General features: G+C 38.1%; 2 protein-coding genes across 3 annotated transcripts; one reads left to right on the forward strand and one right to left on the reverse strand.

The window, feature by feature from the left end:
- Positions 1-5,854: 5,854 nt before the first annotated feature.
- LOC132200243 (transmembrane protein 205) lies at positions 5,855-8,363 on the forward strand. The gene is made up of 4 exons (XM_059625568.1): positions 5,855-6,210; positions 6,988-7,169; positions 7,233-7,396; positions 7,696-8,363. Exons 1-4 carry the CDS (start codon positions 5,939-5,941, stop codon positions 7,987-7,989), a joined length of 912 nt encoding a protein of 303 aa, XP_059481551.1. The 5' UTR covers positions 5,855-5,938; the 3' UTR covers positions 7,990-8,363.
- On the reverse strand, positions 8,191-14,112 carry LOC132200241 (cullin-associated NEDD8-dissociated protein 1). Of its 2 annotated transcripts, XM_059625566.1 has the most exons (17): positions 13,922-14,110; positions 13,644-13,813; positions 13,377-13,590; positions 13,166-13,314; positions 12,967-13,110; positions 12,748-12,910; positions 12,269-12,536; positions 12,048-12,187; positions 11,838-11,998; positions 11,312-11,747; positions 10,636-11,130; positions 10,418-10,578; positions 9,757-10,213; positions 9,280-9,468; positions 8,978-9,221; positions 8,771-8,917; positions 8,191-8,717 (listed from the first exon to the last, which is right to left on the reverse strand). In XM_059625566.1, the coding sequence occupies exons 1-17, from the start codon at positions 13,961-13,963 to the stop codon at positions 8,578-8,580; spliced, it is 3,720 nt and encodes a 1,239-aa protein (XP_059481549.1). In that variant the 5' UTR covers positions 13,964-14,110; the 3' UTR covers positions 8,191-8,577. The 2 variants fall into 2 exon arrangements, with proteins under 2 accessions (XP_059481549.1, XP_059481550.1); XM_059625567.1 differs by lacking the exons at positions 8,191-8,717; positions 8,771-8,917 and having other exon boundaries at positions 9,081-9,217; positions 9,276-9,468; positions 13,922-14,112.
- Between the last annotated feature and the right edge of the window lie 1,120 nt (positions 14,113-15,232).

Here is a 15,232-nt window from a genome sequence, read left to right on the forward strand (position 1 = left end):
TATTCCTGGAAAACTGCAGCTCTCTTGTTAGGTGTCAGAGCAGACTCTGTTTTCGCCTTTTAATGATGTAATTATTTACGATTATTACTACCATATATTAAGGAAATACCACAATCACCACATTTGAAAACTAAAAAGAGGTGGCCGTTTGCAATATAATGAAAAAAGAATTATTAAATTATTATTTTATTATGTATAGTTATATTTCTTTCAGATAACGAAATTTTTAATTAAAATTAAGAATACCGTCTCCATTCTTTTTATCATTGCTAATTTAAGTAAATTTTATGAGATGTTATCCTTTATGTTCAATTTAAATCAGAAGAAAAGATTTCGTATTTAATTAATTTGAATAATTTTATTCACTTGGCACCATATCAAAAAGCAGTTTTTGACACTCCCTGAACGACCTTTGCGAGCATGCAAAGAAGGAAGGAAGCAAAAACATCGCATGCGCTCAATTAAAACGATTAAATTATTTTGCGGGGACTGTAAATTGGAGGTAGCTAAAAAAAACAGCGATGCACTATATTTGCAGGTGGCGTACGTGGACACACCTTCGATCGAAGTGTAAAAGATAAGCTCGGGAGGGTCAACAAATTGTTTGAAGGATAATTTCGCACTCCAGAAAGCGAGAGAAGGTCAAATTGATACACTCGGCATCGCTTTTTTTAATCAGCATCTCGCTCCTCGCCACACACCATGCGTCAGCAGCGTGCAGATCAAAGAGAAATTCTGCTCAAATCGGCTCCATGCTCATCGTAGATCAAATAGTCAAATTGAAAGATAGTTGAGGCGCACCCAGTCCAACTCACTAGACCGTTTTTTTATCAATGTAATATTTAATATTATATGCATGCTACAAAAATTACACGTGCCAAAAGCTTCATTCTTTTTATTTCATTTCTTGAAATTCCAGAAATTTTTGGACTTAATAATTTTCACCATTTGTATGGAATTTGAATTTAATGGAAAATAAATGAAAATAAAATAGCGTTAGGTTCAAGGCTAGAAAACTCCCCACTCACAATCAGGCACAAATGTTAACTCAATTTATACTCTCTGCTCTCATGTCTGAGCAGTTACAATTAGACTTATTACTGGAATCTTGGTTAAAATCAAGTACATATATATCATATATATTTAATTTTTTTTACTTAATTTTATTGTTCCGACTTTAATCTAACGCGCTCGCCAAACCGAGACAAAAACGAAATCTGGAATCTTTGTGAAATTCAAAATTTTATTTTTTTTTATTTATTCCCAATTTTATTAAAATTGGTCTTTGTCAATATTTCTAAAAAATTAGCTTTCTCCAATGTTACTACAATTGGCTTATACTAATTGGAGAGGGCTTATTTTTATTAATAAAACTTCTTTTGTAGTAAAACTTCTTGTCTGATTTTGTAAATTTGATCAGCTGACGGTGCATCACCATGCTTCCTTATAAGGAGCGAGAACAATGAATGGGGAGTCTCTTGATCTCTTTCCAGCGTGCTGCATTGTCACGTGGCGGCTGCGGCACCGCACTTATCCCCACTGTAAGTTTCCGGCCGCCGAGAGGCTCGTTCGCCGCGGCCGTTGGCTGACGTAACTCTCAACATTTTTACTGTCAAGTCCGCTGAGCTGCTTTTTTATTAGCCCCGTGTGCATCCACACCACGATGCAGCGTGAAAGGTGTGAACACGTGACTGAAGGCACGTCTGTCTCGGTTGCGGGCCGAGGACTCCCCACGTGAGCTCACTAGACTTGCACCATCGTTTCCCAGAATGAAACCACGAGAAGCGGCTCGTGTAACCGCGTCCGCGAGAAGAAAGAGGCGACTAATTGCCATCCGTCATTCATCTTGCCCCGTCGTCGCTGCCCCACCGCGTCATTGTCCTGATTTGCAACTAAATTCGCGCTCCCTCGCTCTTGACCATTGCAAATAATAGGGAGGTTCATATCAGGCAAATGAGTCATCTGCTTTAAGATTGCTAACAGGAAGATTTATTTAAATAAATTTTAACATAATATGAGACAACAAAATTGGCAGATAGTATTGTGGCAGTTTCATTAAACATAATAATATAGAATTTGAAAATTTAAAATATAAAAAACGAAAGTAAAAAAATATAATTATATAAATATAATATAATGATGTGTGGAAAGAATAAATTTTTAACATACGTTATAAAACTGTTGATAAAAACATTATAAAAATTTAATTTTTATAAAAAATAAAAGTGATAAAATATTTGAATAAAAATTATAAAAAATGAAATTTATAAAAAAACTTTAAATTTATATATTTATCAGATATTAACTGTGTTTACATGTCAAAAAGGTTTTTTGTACGTAGATTAAAAATGTGCTTTATAAATTTAAATAAATATAATTTAATTTGAGTACTTCAATTATCTCGAGAATAAATTTGAAACTAAAAGTAATAATTCATCATAATAATTTAAATGTAAATTATTCTTTCTAAAAGAATCTTCACCATGACTCATTTTTCAAATGCCGTCAAAAAATTGTATTTATCATCTTCAAGACTCGTGGACAAACCGAACCACCTGGACAGTGTCCAACTGCTCGAATCACGCGCTAGGGCTCTCCGTTTATATAACGCTCGGTCATGTGCTTGCGTTCCTCTCACACATCATCGCATGCAGCCTCAATTTAGTTTTGGAAACACCCCTATGGTATCTCGCCTTAATAAGGATTCACTCATTCTAACAGGTGGTGCGCATTTCGAAACGCGATCTGATCAAAAAAGGAATCAATTGTGTAGTTTACGATACTTAAATTAGAATTTCTCTTTCCAATCATATATGCAATAGAAGTGCAGAAGGCAGGCCTTTCCTTGGTAATAAACTTTCGAACCTTGGAAAATTTACGAGCACGTGTGTAGTGCATGGAACGACGAGATTGTGATATTTAAACAATTTTTAAAATAATGAGTAAATTAATTAAGGGACCAATATGGCCAGAACAAAATTAGTCTTTTCTTCACTGGACGAAAATACACCTGCAGACACTCCAACCTAGACTTGATTTTAAACACCTTGTTTTCTAGTAAATGTCCGTTAGTTTGAAATTTTATAATTCTTAATTTATAATATTTATTGATCTTACCGAACATTACCGAAAGATATTTTTCTTGTTGGAATCTTTTTCCCCTGCGACTTTTTAATACTTGCACGTTTTTTGCCTACATTATTATAATTTTTTTATTTTTAATTGTACAAATTTTAGTCTTTAGATTCGCCAGAGGAAAAATATATTGTAAGAAGTCTACTTGCGGGTAAAAATGTGTCTGAATGATGATTCTGCAGGTTTTGTGTGTTTCGGCTATACAGACATAGCGATCCATTTATTTTTCTTTCAAACTCGAAGCCAGACAGTAAAATGCATTTAGGTCGTTGACTTACTTTGCTGTTTAAGCACGTCTGGAGAGCGACAGTAATTAACAGCGATAACAATAATGTCCATTTGGGTGGGTCAGTTTACTCAGTTTGCAGCGAAGTGGATTAGTGATGTAGAGAGGCGCACATTGAAGTGATCGGTAAAAAGTTGCCTCCGTTTTCCTTTGGTTTTGCCCTGCGACTTTTCACGTTTTCTTCGTTGACGTCTTTAGATATGCGCGTCTTCTTGTTTAAATTTTGTGATTAATTTCAGCACGTACACACCTTTTAAATTTCCCCATAGCCTCGTGCTGTCCTGTCGTGCAAGTTCAGCGACAAGGAAAGTCCTGCGATAATTGCGACCGCTTCTGGGAATTTCGTTCCTTGCATCTCGAATTACAATTAATCGATTTGTATGCACTGCCTCTAGTATGAACAATGCAAACGGTTCAAAGAAAATCATTTAGAATCAATTGCATTGGTGTCATATATGCACTTGTATATCATCTTTCCTGTCAAAGGAGGATTGTATATGTTTTGCATTTCAATTCATTTTGCTAGAAAAAAATCACCAGTGAAGTAGATTTCTCTATAGTAATATTATTTAAATCTAGGCTATTCCAACTGTTCATGACACACTTACAATTAGTGCCTAACAATAATTTTTTTCGTTATTTTAATTAAATAAAATAATATTAATTGAAAGTATGAAATTACAATTAAAACTTTGATGTATCTCAAGGATTTAGCTTTAATATAATCGGCCGAGAACAACAAGCAGCCGAGAAGGCATTTTTTTAAAGTGGAATTTTTGGTTGGCGCCTCTCCTGCAATCCGGCCGATCACGTAGACCAGGCAGCCCTTGCTCCCTTGATGCGAGATAGACGCGGCTACGAGAATTATCTGCATGAATGTGTGTGAGAAGTACGTGCGTGCATCAAAAGCGATTTGAATTAATGTAGGTTGAAGAAGACACGACCATTGTACAAATTAGATAAGAGCTTTACGAGCACACTCAGCACACGCATTGAGATCGAGAGCGCCTTTTTGCGAACTAAGAGGATGAGCAAAAAAAAAAAAAATGGAAAGAAAAAAATTATCAACCCAAGCGATCTAATATTTTTTCATGTGGCTCACAGGTACCTTGAAGCTAACTTCAAATTAATTGCATTTGGAAGAGAAGATCACAAAATTAAAAGATGATTGTAAATAAAAATTTTGTATGACACACATAATTGCCAAAGTGGTTTGAATCATTATTTTTCAGGGTGAAGTGCCATTTTACTGGTCCCTCGATTCCCAGTATTGTCCGTGAACATCTTAACTCGTAAAAAGGTCTGTGAGATTGTGTTGCGCAAAAAGAGTCCCCTCGTGTTAACATAGTTACTGTTGCCGAAACATTTTTCTTGATTGATTGTCAGCTAAGAGCAGAGACCCTTCAATAAAAACCAACGAGACCCCGGCGTGAGTTTCATGGTGGAGCGAGCGACTACTTATCAATTAAGCTATCAGAGACGCACCGAGTGTAAAATGCGCGTAAAATCACATCTCGACAGCGATAATTCGTTATATACAGTTTGATTTATTAATTATTAATATTCAACAGGCACTTGCACGTATCAGACACTTGATTAAAAAATGGTGCTTTTTGTTTGCATTTCATTAAAATAATCACTGAAAATTTCCACATGCGCTATCCCTCTCATTATAATAATCAGCATGTTGTGTTGTAACCTTTTTGTATCTTCCATTCCATTTACTTGTTGGCGCTTTGATTTATAGAGAAAGTGCTTTATGCAATTTCTTATTTTTACCTCTCAAACGATTTATTAATTTTCTTACTTTAGAAAAACGGAGTAAAATTAGGAAATATTTTATTACGAATGCAAAATTATTTTGCCAGCACGCTTCAATTTTTCTTGGGCTTCACACTATCTTAATTTAACAAATTCATCATGGCTTTATAATTTAAAATTGAATGCACTTATTTTTTCTGCTTATGATTAAAATCATTATTATGTGTGAAAAAGGGTCTGAAGGATTTTTTTAATCCCTCATTGGGATGAGTTAAAAGAATTGATTATTGGGGAATCCCGACTCGGTATCCGAAAAAAGTAACACCGAAACGTGCTTTCTAGTCATTGTCCCTCTGAGCAAGAGTGATTTCAAAACCTCAGCGTGTACGTGGTGCTTTAACAATAAGCGCCGGCGATTAAGTTCCTCGTTTGATTTCTTCATTCGAAGAGCAAGACTATAATATCCATTACAAGTTCAGGTCAGAAATTGGGTCAGTCGGCTGTGAAAATGGCTAATTAGTAAAAGCACTTGCCGATCGATCTCGCGTGTACAAAAAAAACGAACTTTAAGGACAAGGCGCACAAAAAAGCAGTCTGCATTGTGAGGAGTAGTCGGGCGGGCCGTGGCACGTCGGACGAGAGAGGGGGCGCTTATAAAAGTAAGTGTCCTCGCGCTCTGCAGGAACAGTATTCAGCGAGTGGTCCTCCACTTCTGCGAACGTTGCCCGCAATTACTAATTTTTATTGCAATACAAAATGTGCGCCCGCACCATGCTAGAGAAACTGTCCGAGGACAAGGTGGCCGAGCTGACGCAAGTGCCACCTGAGCTGACCACCCCGGCGCCGCAGTTGCCGCCGCCGGGGAAACGTCCCAAGCGAACCCTGGACATCGCCAAGGTGATGGCCTCCGTGCCACGGGACACCAACCTGCCACCCGACTCCATTGCCCAGATGACGGCCTACACGAAGAAGTGCGTCGACGTCGCCTACACCTTGGCCGCCAAAGCTCAGAAGTCAAATTTCTATGTGTGAGCATAACCTTTATTAATTGACCTTTATATTATTCCTAAGTATTTACTTTCAGTAAAAATTAAAAAAAAAATATAAATTTTTAGATTAATTTATGGCTGGCGATGAAAAAAATTAATAGTTTATTTATTTAAAAAAAGTGTATTCCATCCTCATATAATTATTCTGAATTATTTTGTCTTATATTTTGATTGTATTCAAAATTGTGCTTTTAAAAAGGCAAAAATAAACTAGGAAAAACTAAAGCACTTACTTTTTATATTTTACAAAATAACTTAATTTAATTTGCAAATGATTAAATGATCAGACTACTATCAATTTGAAAAATTAGTCTCATCCACTCAGAATGTACTGTGCCTATAATCATGAGACATACTTTTCTCGTCCCTTAGCAACAATAGCGGAATGCAAAGAATGAGGCAATCGAGAAGTAGCTAAGGTCCGACAAATAATGCCGGCAGCGTCTTTTAATCCTACAATAAATCTGTCGGATTACTGCATTTTGGTTATTAAACGTTTTCCCTGCTATTAAAAAAAAATAGCTTAGCTTTTGCTAGAATATTTAAATGTGAAAATTCTGAAGAAAAACTAGTTAATTAAAATAATAATTTTATTTGATCCAAAAAATATAATAATTTGTTTGTGCATTCCAAATTTGTGCTGATTTTTATTTTATTCAGATCCAACCGAGCGCCAATCACGTTTTCAATCTTAAGAGAAAATCTCGTTTAATTGGTCTGGGTAAGGTTAATAAATATCCATGTGTCTGATTACAGAGTTTTAACTCGCACCACGCAACCAGCACACGCTATCCTGTTCTCCGCAGTGCTACTGGTGGCCTCGAGTCTCGCGCCCAGTCATCAGGGCACTTCCTCTAAGTCAACCTCATCAGCCCTTCTCTACTTAGCGTGCTTCGCTGCTCACTTTGGAGCGCAGCTCTGGATGACCTTTGTCTCTGGTGATTTCTTCCGCGCTATTATCGCTAACGGCACACTTATCATATGCGTTGCCACATTCGCAGGTCTTTCTCTCTACTTCTCGCTGCCCAGGCACAATTTTGGCGCCGTGCAGCGCGTTCTTTTCCCCCGATACTTCTCCCTCAACGCCGTGCTCAGCATGGGCACCCTGCTCGGGTTTGTCCGTCAACACCCATCCAGCAGTTGGAGCACCGTCCATAGCATACAGGTAAGTTCAGTAAAAAGTAAATTGGCGGAAGCATGTCGGAAAATTTCTTGATGGAAAAGATTAAAATTACAACAATTTCATTTTCATTGCTTTTCATAAATTTCAATTTACACATTATGAGGAAATTTGAAAATTCTACAAAAAAAAAAACTTAACATCTCTGCGCCTGTCTGTTAAATTTATATTAATCATTCTGAGCTTTAAAAACTTCATATTTATAATTTGTGAAAATTTAAAAAAAAAAATCCACTTGCATCAAAATATGACGATATATTCTAAAATAAGTTTATTAATTTCAGGGAGTTGTGCTTTCAGCCTGCTTTCTGGGTGAGCTGGCAGTGCGCCTGTACCTGACGGGGCCGCTCGTCTCTCTCATTTCTGCAAAAGAGGAGATCGAAAGCCGAGCCGGCCTTGGTTCAGAAGTTGGCCACCAAGCAATGGGCGGTCTGGTGCATTGCCCGCACTACATCCGCCTGCACAAGAGTTTCCGCAAGGTGCACTGCACCATTGCGATTGCCAACATGGCCTGCCTAGCCTCTTCTGCCTTCCACTTGCACTTCATTGCTCAGCAATTGGCCGCAGCCGTTTCGTGACACCCAACAACCCCTAGTTAAAAAATGAACCTGCATTTGCTTGGCCAAAGATTTGTGTTTGATCTTTGATTTGTTGCCACAAGTCTGGATATGAAGAGTCTGATTCATAGTTCTCTGCCCTCAGGGACTGATAAGCAAGATTATACCTGTAACCGCTAAGGTTTTCTTACTTTCTTAGGTCAGGTGATGCAAGCAATTGATGAACGTGTGGTTTGCTTGGATGAAAAAAGGAGTTTGTTTTTATTGTTCAGTAATTATTCCAACTCTGCGCTACTCTGTGTTACTTAAATTGTAGTCGATTGATTATTACACTAAGTATTTATTAAACAGGTTTTCGTTCTACCGAAAACATAAGGAAAAAAAGACTTGCAGTTTTAATTTACAACAAATCATCGCCTACACTCCTTCTCTCGAAAATATAATTACACGTTAAGAAGTATCCCACGGTTGTAGCAGTCGATTAGGTAGAAATGAGTGGCGGTTTCAATTTTGCAATTTTACCTTGATTAAGCACGAAAGTCTGATTGATGTTAAATCATCACTTCAGCACTAATGCACTCCACGCTGGATGGTGAGGTGGTGGGTTTTTCAGCTCAGATCCATCATGGTTGGCGAGTCCTGGCCTCCGGAGGCCATGGAGGAGTCTTTCTGAATTGACTCGAAGATTGTTAGCAGTTCAGGAGTTGTCTTTATAATAGTCACAAATTCTGCGAGATGAGGATTTTTGTCTGAAGCAAAAGAAAATTAGATTCATGCCAACGCACTTTCAAAATAAATGTACCTGCTGTGGGAATTGACAACAAGGCTGCAACGGCTCTCATGGCAGACCTCTTGAGCTCATCCTGCTTTTCGAATTCCTGTTTCACCGAATTGGCCTTCACTTTGGTTGTGCAAGTCTTTTTTAGGGGCTCGACCAAGTGCACAAGTCCTTATAAACAATAAATTTGGTAAAATTTGAATCATTTGAAATGGAAAGGATGGAGCTTACGTTGAAGAACAGCCGAGGGGCAGAGCTGAGACAACCTGGCGACCATGAGGTAGGTCAGCATTTTGATGTCATAATGATCTTTGAGTCCGTTCTGCACATGGTCGAGGAAGGCAAAAACGTCCAGTCTGTCCATGCACGAGTCCAGCAGCGTGTACATGCACTCAAAGGCAGCTTTGCGTATGTCCAGCCCATCGTCGACAGTGTGTTTAAAAGGACCCATCTCAACCTCACGAATGAGCTCTTTCTGCAGAATAAAGAGCATGATTTAATTTTTTTAATTTTAAATTTTCGACCGAACATGCCTTGACTTTGGTTTCTTCATAAAGTTGAGGGAGGGTCTCGTCAAGCAGATCTCTTACAAGTGAAGGTTTATTGTGTGCGGCAGAGTTAAAAGCTACAAGAGCCACTCTTCTCACATTCGGGTCCAGGTCCTTGAGCGCAGCCAGAAATTGGCCCATGTGTTGACGCAAAAGAGGGTCAATGGCTTGAGGCTGGAGAGGCATACAAAGATAAATTAGCAACAATTTGCGAGCCTTGGATGCCTTGGTTCATGTTACGTAATGTCGGGCGATACCAAGGACAATAAAATCTAAACTTAATTAAAATTTTCTTTCATCTGACAAAAAAAAAATTAAATAACAAAATTTATTTAAAAAAAAAAATTATTGCATTAAAACTTTTCAATATTCTTCAAATCAAAAATAGATATTTAATAATTATTTTAATATAATGAAAAAAAAGATACTATTTACTGGTTAAATTGCAAATATTTTGCTAACCTGGTCAGAAATGGTGAACTTGATAGCTGTGACGGCAATGGTTCTCATGTGAGCAGATTCGGAGGCCAACGACTCCCTCAGATGTGGCATCAGCGTGTCGGGATCTATGAGCGTGAGTTTGCCAAGACACTCGGCCACCACGTTCCTGGTTCCCTCCTCTGCGCACTCTCTGTATTCGTAGAGATACTGCCAGATGGTGGGCACATGAGGCTGCAGGGCCAGTCGGCCAGCCGCTGTGCTTGCCTGGTAGCTGATCATCTCCTTGAGAGAGTGCAGAAGCAGGTACTCCTTCCTAGGCTTGGCTTTCATTTCGTTCATGATTGTGCCCAAATAGTGATTCAAGTTGCCCGAGGCCACACTGCCCAGAGAGTAAGCAGCCACCGACTTTACTTCTTCCGTAACTGACGAAAAGGCAGAAAGGAGTGCTTCTGACACCTGTGGAATGCCACTCAAGTCCCTAAGGAAAATTATAAATGGTTTTTAATTCCATCTATTGCAATTGACTTTTTAAGTTCAAAAATTAATTTTAGAAGATTTAACAATAATTTCTTACAAAAATTCAAACTCTCTTTTGCTCTGTTCAAGTTAAAAAAGAATAACTGCATTAAAAAATCTAAAAATGGGTTGCAATTACCAGAAATTAATTTAAAAAAGTCCTTACTTGTGTCTTCCAATTTCTCCAATGGTATACATGTTGAAAATCCTCTCTTGGTTGGTGCCACCCAATTTCGTGTCGGAGGCCAACTGCATCGGGACATTCTGAGCTTCACCAGGTACAATCAAAGCTATGGCCGCAACACACTTTGCAAGAGAATGCAATGCCTGGTAATGCAAATTTTCGAATAAAAAATGTATCAAAGCATTTTAAAATTATCAAACCTGTTTGTGAAGGGAGGATGCCATCTGATCAGTCAAGACAGGCTGCCTGAGCAGCATGACCAGCTCGCAGAATCCTAAGCCGGGCAGGTTAGCCTGGACCAAGGCCTGGAAGAAGTCAAGCATGGAAGCGAGGGCAGCGCCTTGCAGAAGAGGACTCTTGACCAAGACCAAAATTTCAGGCAGAATTTCGCTGCCTATGTTGCCAAGTGCCAGAGGCAGGGTCTGTGCCACAGAGGTCAACAGGGTCAAAGTCAGCTGGGCAATGTGCAGATCAGACTCGCTGAGAAGTGGAGGCAGTTCAACAATCACAGCGGTCAGTTGACTCTGGTGCATGACTTTGTTGTAGCTTCGGACGAGAACGTCCAACAGGGTTAGGGTGGCCAATTTAAGGGCGCGCTGATTTTTGCGAAGGAATGAGCCGAGAATAGGCATGGCATCAACGAGCACAGGCTGCAGGTTAATGTGCAGAGGAGAACCAGCAACTTTTGTCAAAGCCTGAAAATGAAAAGAAAATTTCTGATTACACACAAGAAATTATTAAAATCAATCCAGATAGAAACAATTAACGAAAATTTTCATAATTATGCTCGGTTGAAATTTAAACTCTTAACAATGCTTATTGTTTAGTCCATAGCTTTCCAATCATGATTGATTTCCTTATTTATTGAATAATTACCTTCACAGTGGTGAGTCGTGTAATTTCGTTGCGCAGTCTGTCCAAGATAATAGGCAAGCAAGTGGGCAGCTCAGCTTGCAGGTAGTCGCCCAAGTTGCAAATAATCTGGCCCATGCAAGAGATGGCTCGTTCCTTCACCTCCTGATCTATGTCAGCAGCTCGTAGGCGTTGCAAGGTGCACTCATAGAGTTCAGCAGTAAATGGCTTGAAGTCGAAGTTGCAGTGACGGTCCATTGGTCGAACCACCTGCACCAACTGCTGCAGCACTAGCAGAGCCTCGGCGGTGATTTTGTAAAACCCATCTCGCACGGCAGCAATCACTGGGGGCAGCAAGGCAGGAATGTGCTGGTGGAACACGGTTGGCTCGTGCGAGGCCACCAGGCAGCTGATGAAGGATAGAGTGTCGATTTTCATGTTGCTGCTTGAGTTCTTGTCACTGCAAATAGAATTAATTAGCAAGTAAGCCCAATGCACTTTGAGATAACTTATTTGTAAACTAAACAGTTTTTTAAAGTTTAATACACACCCCAAAGAAAATAAAATTCCAGGAACAAGGGCAGGGATGTGAGAAGCAAGACAACCAGGCAAAACGACTACCAATTCTCTAAGCAAGGTCAGACAGTCCTGTCTCGTCTTGATGCTCTTTTCTCTCATTTGCTTGTGAACAGCTTTCACAATGGTTGGTACCTAATTTTAAAATTTAATTATGCTTTGATTCAGAATTCCAGTAACAAACTTGATTTTGGAGCAGAGTGATAGGGCCTTCCTCGGCATCCATGCCGTCTGGTTCAACGGTGACACTCTGAATTCTTCGGGTCTGGCGAAGAAGTGCCATGTAAGCATGGAAAATGTCGGACTTGACATTTTCTTCCCTCTCTAAAAATGCCAAATAAGTATTAAAAAAAATCCAAAAGAGAATAAGGTTTCAACAATGGAAAATAAAATAGTTGAAGTCACCTTTGAATCGGCTAATTAGAGCAGGTGACACGTCTGTGTATAAATCAGGCAACAATTCTCTTTTGGTGCTGATGACCGCTTCCAAGCACTTGGCAGCAGCACGGCGAACCTTCCAGCTCATGTCGTCGTCGTCCGAGTATTCCTCCTCTCCATCCTCGTCTCCACCATCTTCGTCTTCAGTCTCCATCGCACTGTCATCATAATCTGGCTCTTCCTCATAATTGTAATTTGGATCATATGTGATGTACTCCAAACACAAGGTTACAATCTGGAAATTTAAAAATGTAATAAATAAAAAGAGTTCAATAAAAATCTAAGTTAAATTTAAATGATTTTGAAGTTTTTCTCCATGAAAAACTTAATCAAGTCATTTTGAATTTAAATACAAGATTTTCAAGATTAGATGCATAATATCAATTAAATAGAATTTTCATTGTTTAATTTGGTTTAATTATAATGCTCCAGGTTAGGGGTATTACCGTTGGGATGTGAGGGCTGACTTCCTTCGGACACCTCTGGACAAAGGCTTCAAATGCCTGCAGACAGTACTCGCGCAACTCGTCGTCATCCTCTCTGCTATATTTCACAATCAAGGGCACCATTTGCTCTACGTATTCTCCAAATCGGTGTCCAGCTTGTCGACTAATAATTTTTTTTATAAAATTAGTAATGGCAAAAAAAGTATATTGAAGACTAACCAGATGGCGGCCACACACTGGATGTATGTTCTAGTGGTGCTGATTGAAGTGTTTTTGTCCAACTCCTCTTGCATCACCATCATCAGTTTTGTATACAGTGTAGGGTGGCATGACATAACTAGCAGGCCCAGAGCCACAATTGTTCTAAAAATTTCCATTATAATGAGCTATAGTATAACCTTTACACAAGCTAACAAACCTTTTGCGAACGGCTTGTCTAGGAGAAGCCAACTGAGGAAGTAGATTTTCCAAAATTGTGGAGTGGAAGTTCACTAGAAGAGCTCCAAACCTTGACAGTAGATCAGCCAAAATGTCTAGGGCCTCTAACTGGACAGAAACATCCTCTTGCTGTAGTAACGGAGAAAAATACATTTATTATTTGACCAAAATAAACTTAAAAAACACTTTACTTTGGCAATGGCTGTGCTAAGTCTGCCTGTGATTCTTTTGCAGACATTTCCAGCGAGTTGACTTGAGGCGAGTGGCAGTTCACTGATGACAGTCTTAAGGCCAATGCTAGAAATATCCCTGAGCTGCTCCTTATCCGACACCATGTTGGTGCAAAGACTGTCCACAATTGTCTCCACTTGATACTCTTTCACTTTATTGACCAGCGGCCCTAAGCTATATTTCAAAGTAACAATTAGTAAATTTTCAAAATTTACAATTGGACAAACCATTTGACCGCCAGATTCTGGACTTCTCCGTTCTTATCTTCAAGGAGGCGGAGCAGCATCTTGACAACTTTCCGCTCAGAGTCGTCGTCCAACTTGATGCTGTCCTTCTGCAGCTCGGTCATCAGGTCATTGGTGGCCATGAAGCGGAAGTCCTTGTCGCTGGACATCATCTGCAAAGCCGAAATTCAACGTGAGCGCGTTTTAAATGCATTTGGCGAGAGAGTGTGCGGCGGGCGAAAGCCGGCATCATGCTCTCGAGGAGAAAAGAAAAGACTCACCTTCTCCAAAAGATTGGAGATCTGGTACGAGACGCTCGCCATTTTTGCGCAGACCGATCTCGGTTAACTTCAAGAAGCCGGGCAAGAGTCTTGCTCCTCGGGAAATGAGTGGAAAATCTAATCAAATGCAGTCCAGCCGATTGTGTTTGGGAAATCAACTTGACAATGCACAAGCAGGCTGCGCCACTTACTGCGCATGTCTGAAACAAAGCGACATTATTTTGCGGCGAGTTTGAACTTTCACTGGCGGGAAAAAATGGAATTGGAGCTCGGCCTTATAAAATTCATAAAATTTTGTAAATTTTGGAGTGAAAATTTTTGTTAATTAAAAAGTTAAATGGACAGAATTATTAGGAAAATTAAGGCATTTGTTAATTTTATTGTAAGTAGTATTATTTCAAAAAAATGCGCTAGCATATAAAACGGTATAAAATAAAATTTAAAAAGAAAATAAATTTGTGCTTTTGGAATACTAATAATGTTATAATTATTAATTATTATGGTAAAATTAAATGAGACTAAACTTAGCCAAAAGTGTGAAGCAGGCCAGAAATTCGGAACTCACAAAAGGTCTTGTGGTCGTCACTTCATCCATGTTCCATGATGTGATTGTACTGATTGTTAAATGTGAGGATGTGAGGAACATATATAAGTATTCAATTTCATTGAATTAATTTCATATAATTTTATTGATTCACATCGATGCATGTTAAAATTTAAATTTTTTTAGATATGACGAAAAATGTATAATTGGCACTAAAAAATAGTTTAATAGGTTTAATATACCATTCAATAATAAAATTATTATTATCATTATTAATTCTATTAATCTATTTGAATTTCTTTAAAATTTTGTTTTAAAAAAGATTTTAATTGAGAGAAATTTTACAGAGCATTATGTATTATTTAAAAAAAACATATTATAATAACGCACTCACTTGAAAGCGAGAAATAAAAACTAGAGATTAGAGCTAAAACCTATGAATCATTATTTCAGTGAAAAGTGCTCTGGTGGGCACTGATATTAATTTATTTTTATATAATATCATACAAAAAAAGAAAAAAAGGATTTTTTAATTTATATTAACATTTATGCATCAATATAAAGTAAGCCCGCGCGCATCATGTTTATAAAAATATCTCATCAATTTCTCTATTAAAGAATTAGAAATAATCCAGTAAATTTTGATGAAAGGCATAAAATTTAAAAATTAAAAATAACCAAATATTAAAATATGAAAAATGAAAAAAACTGAACTCAAAATATTAAATGATTATTTAATAATTATATTATTTAAATTATTTTTTTAT

This window comes from Neocloeon triangulifer, unplaced genomic scaffold, assembly GCF_031216515.1.
Source record: "Neocloeon triangulifer isolate White Clay Creek 2 clone unplaced genomic scaffold, ASM3121651v1 ptg000014l, whole genome shotgun sequence".
In the NCBI taxonomy this organism is placed as follows: domain Eukaryota; kingdom Metazoa; phylum Arthropoda; class Insecta; order Ephemeroptera; family Baetidae; genus Neocloeon; species Neocloeon triangulifer.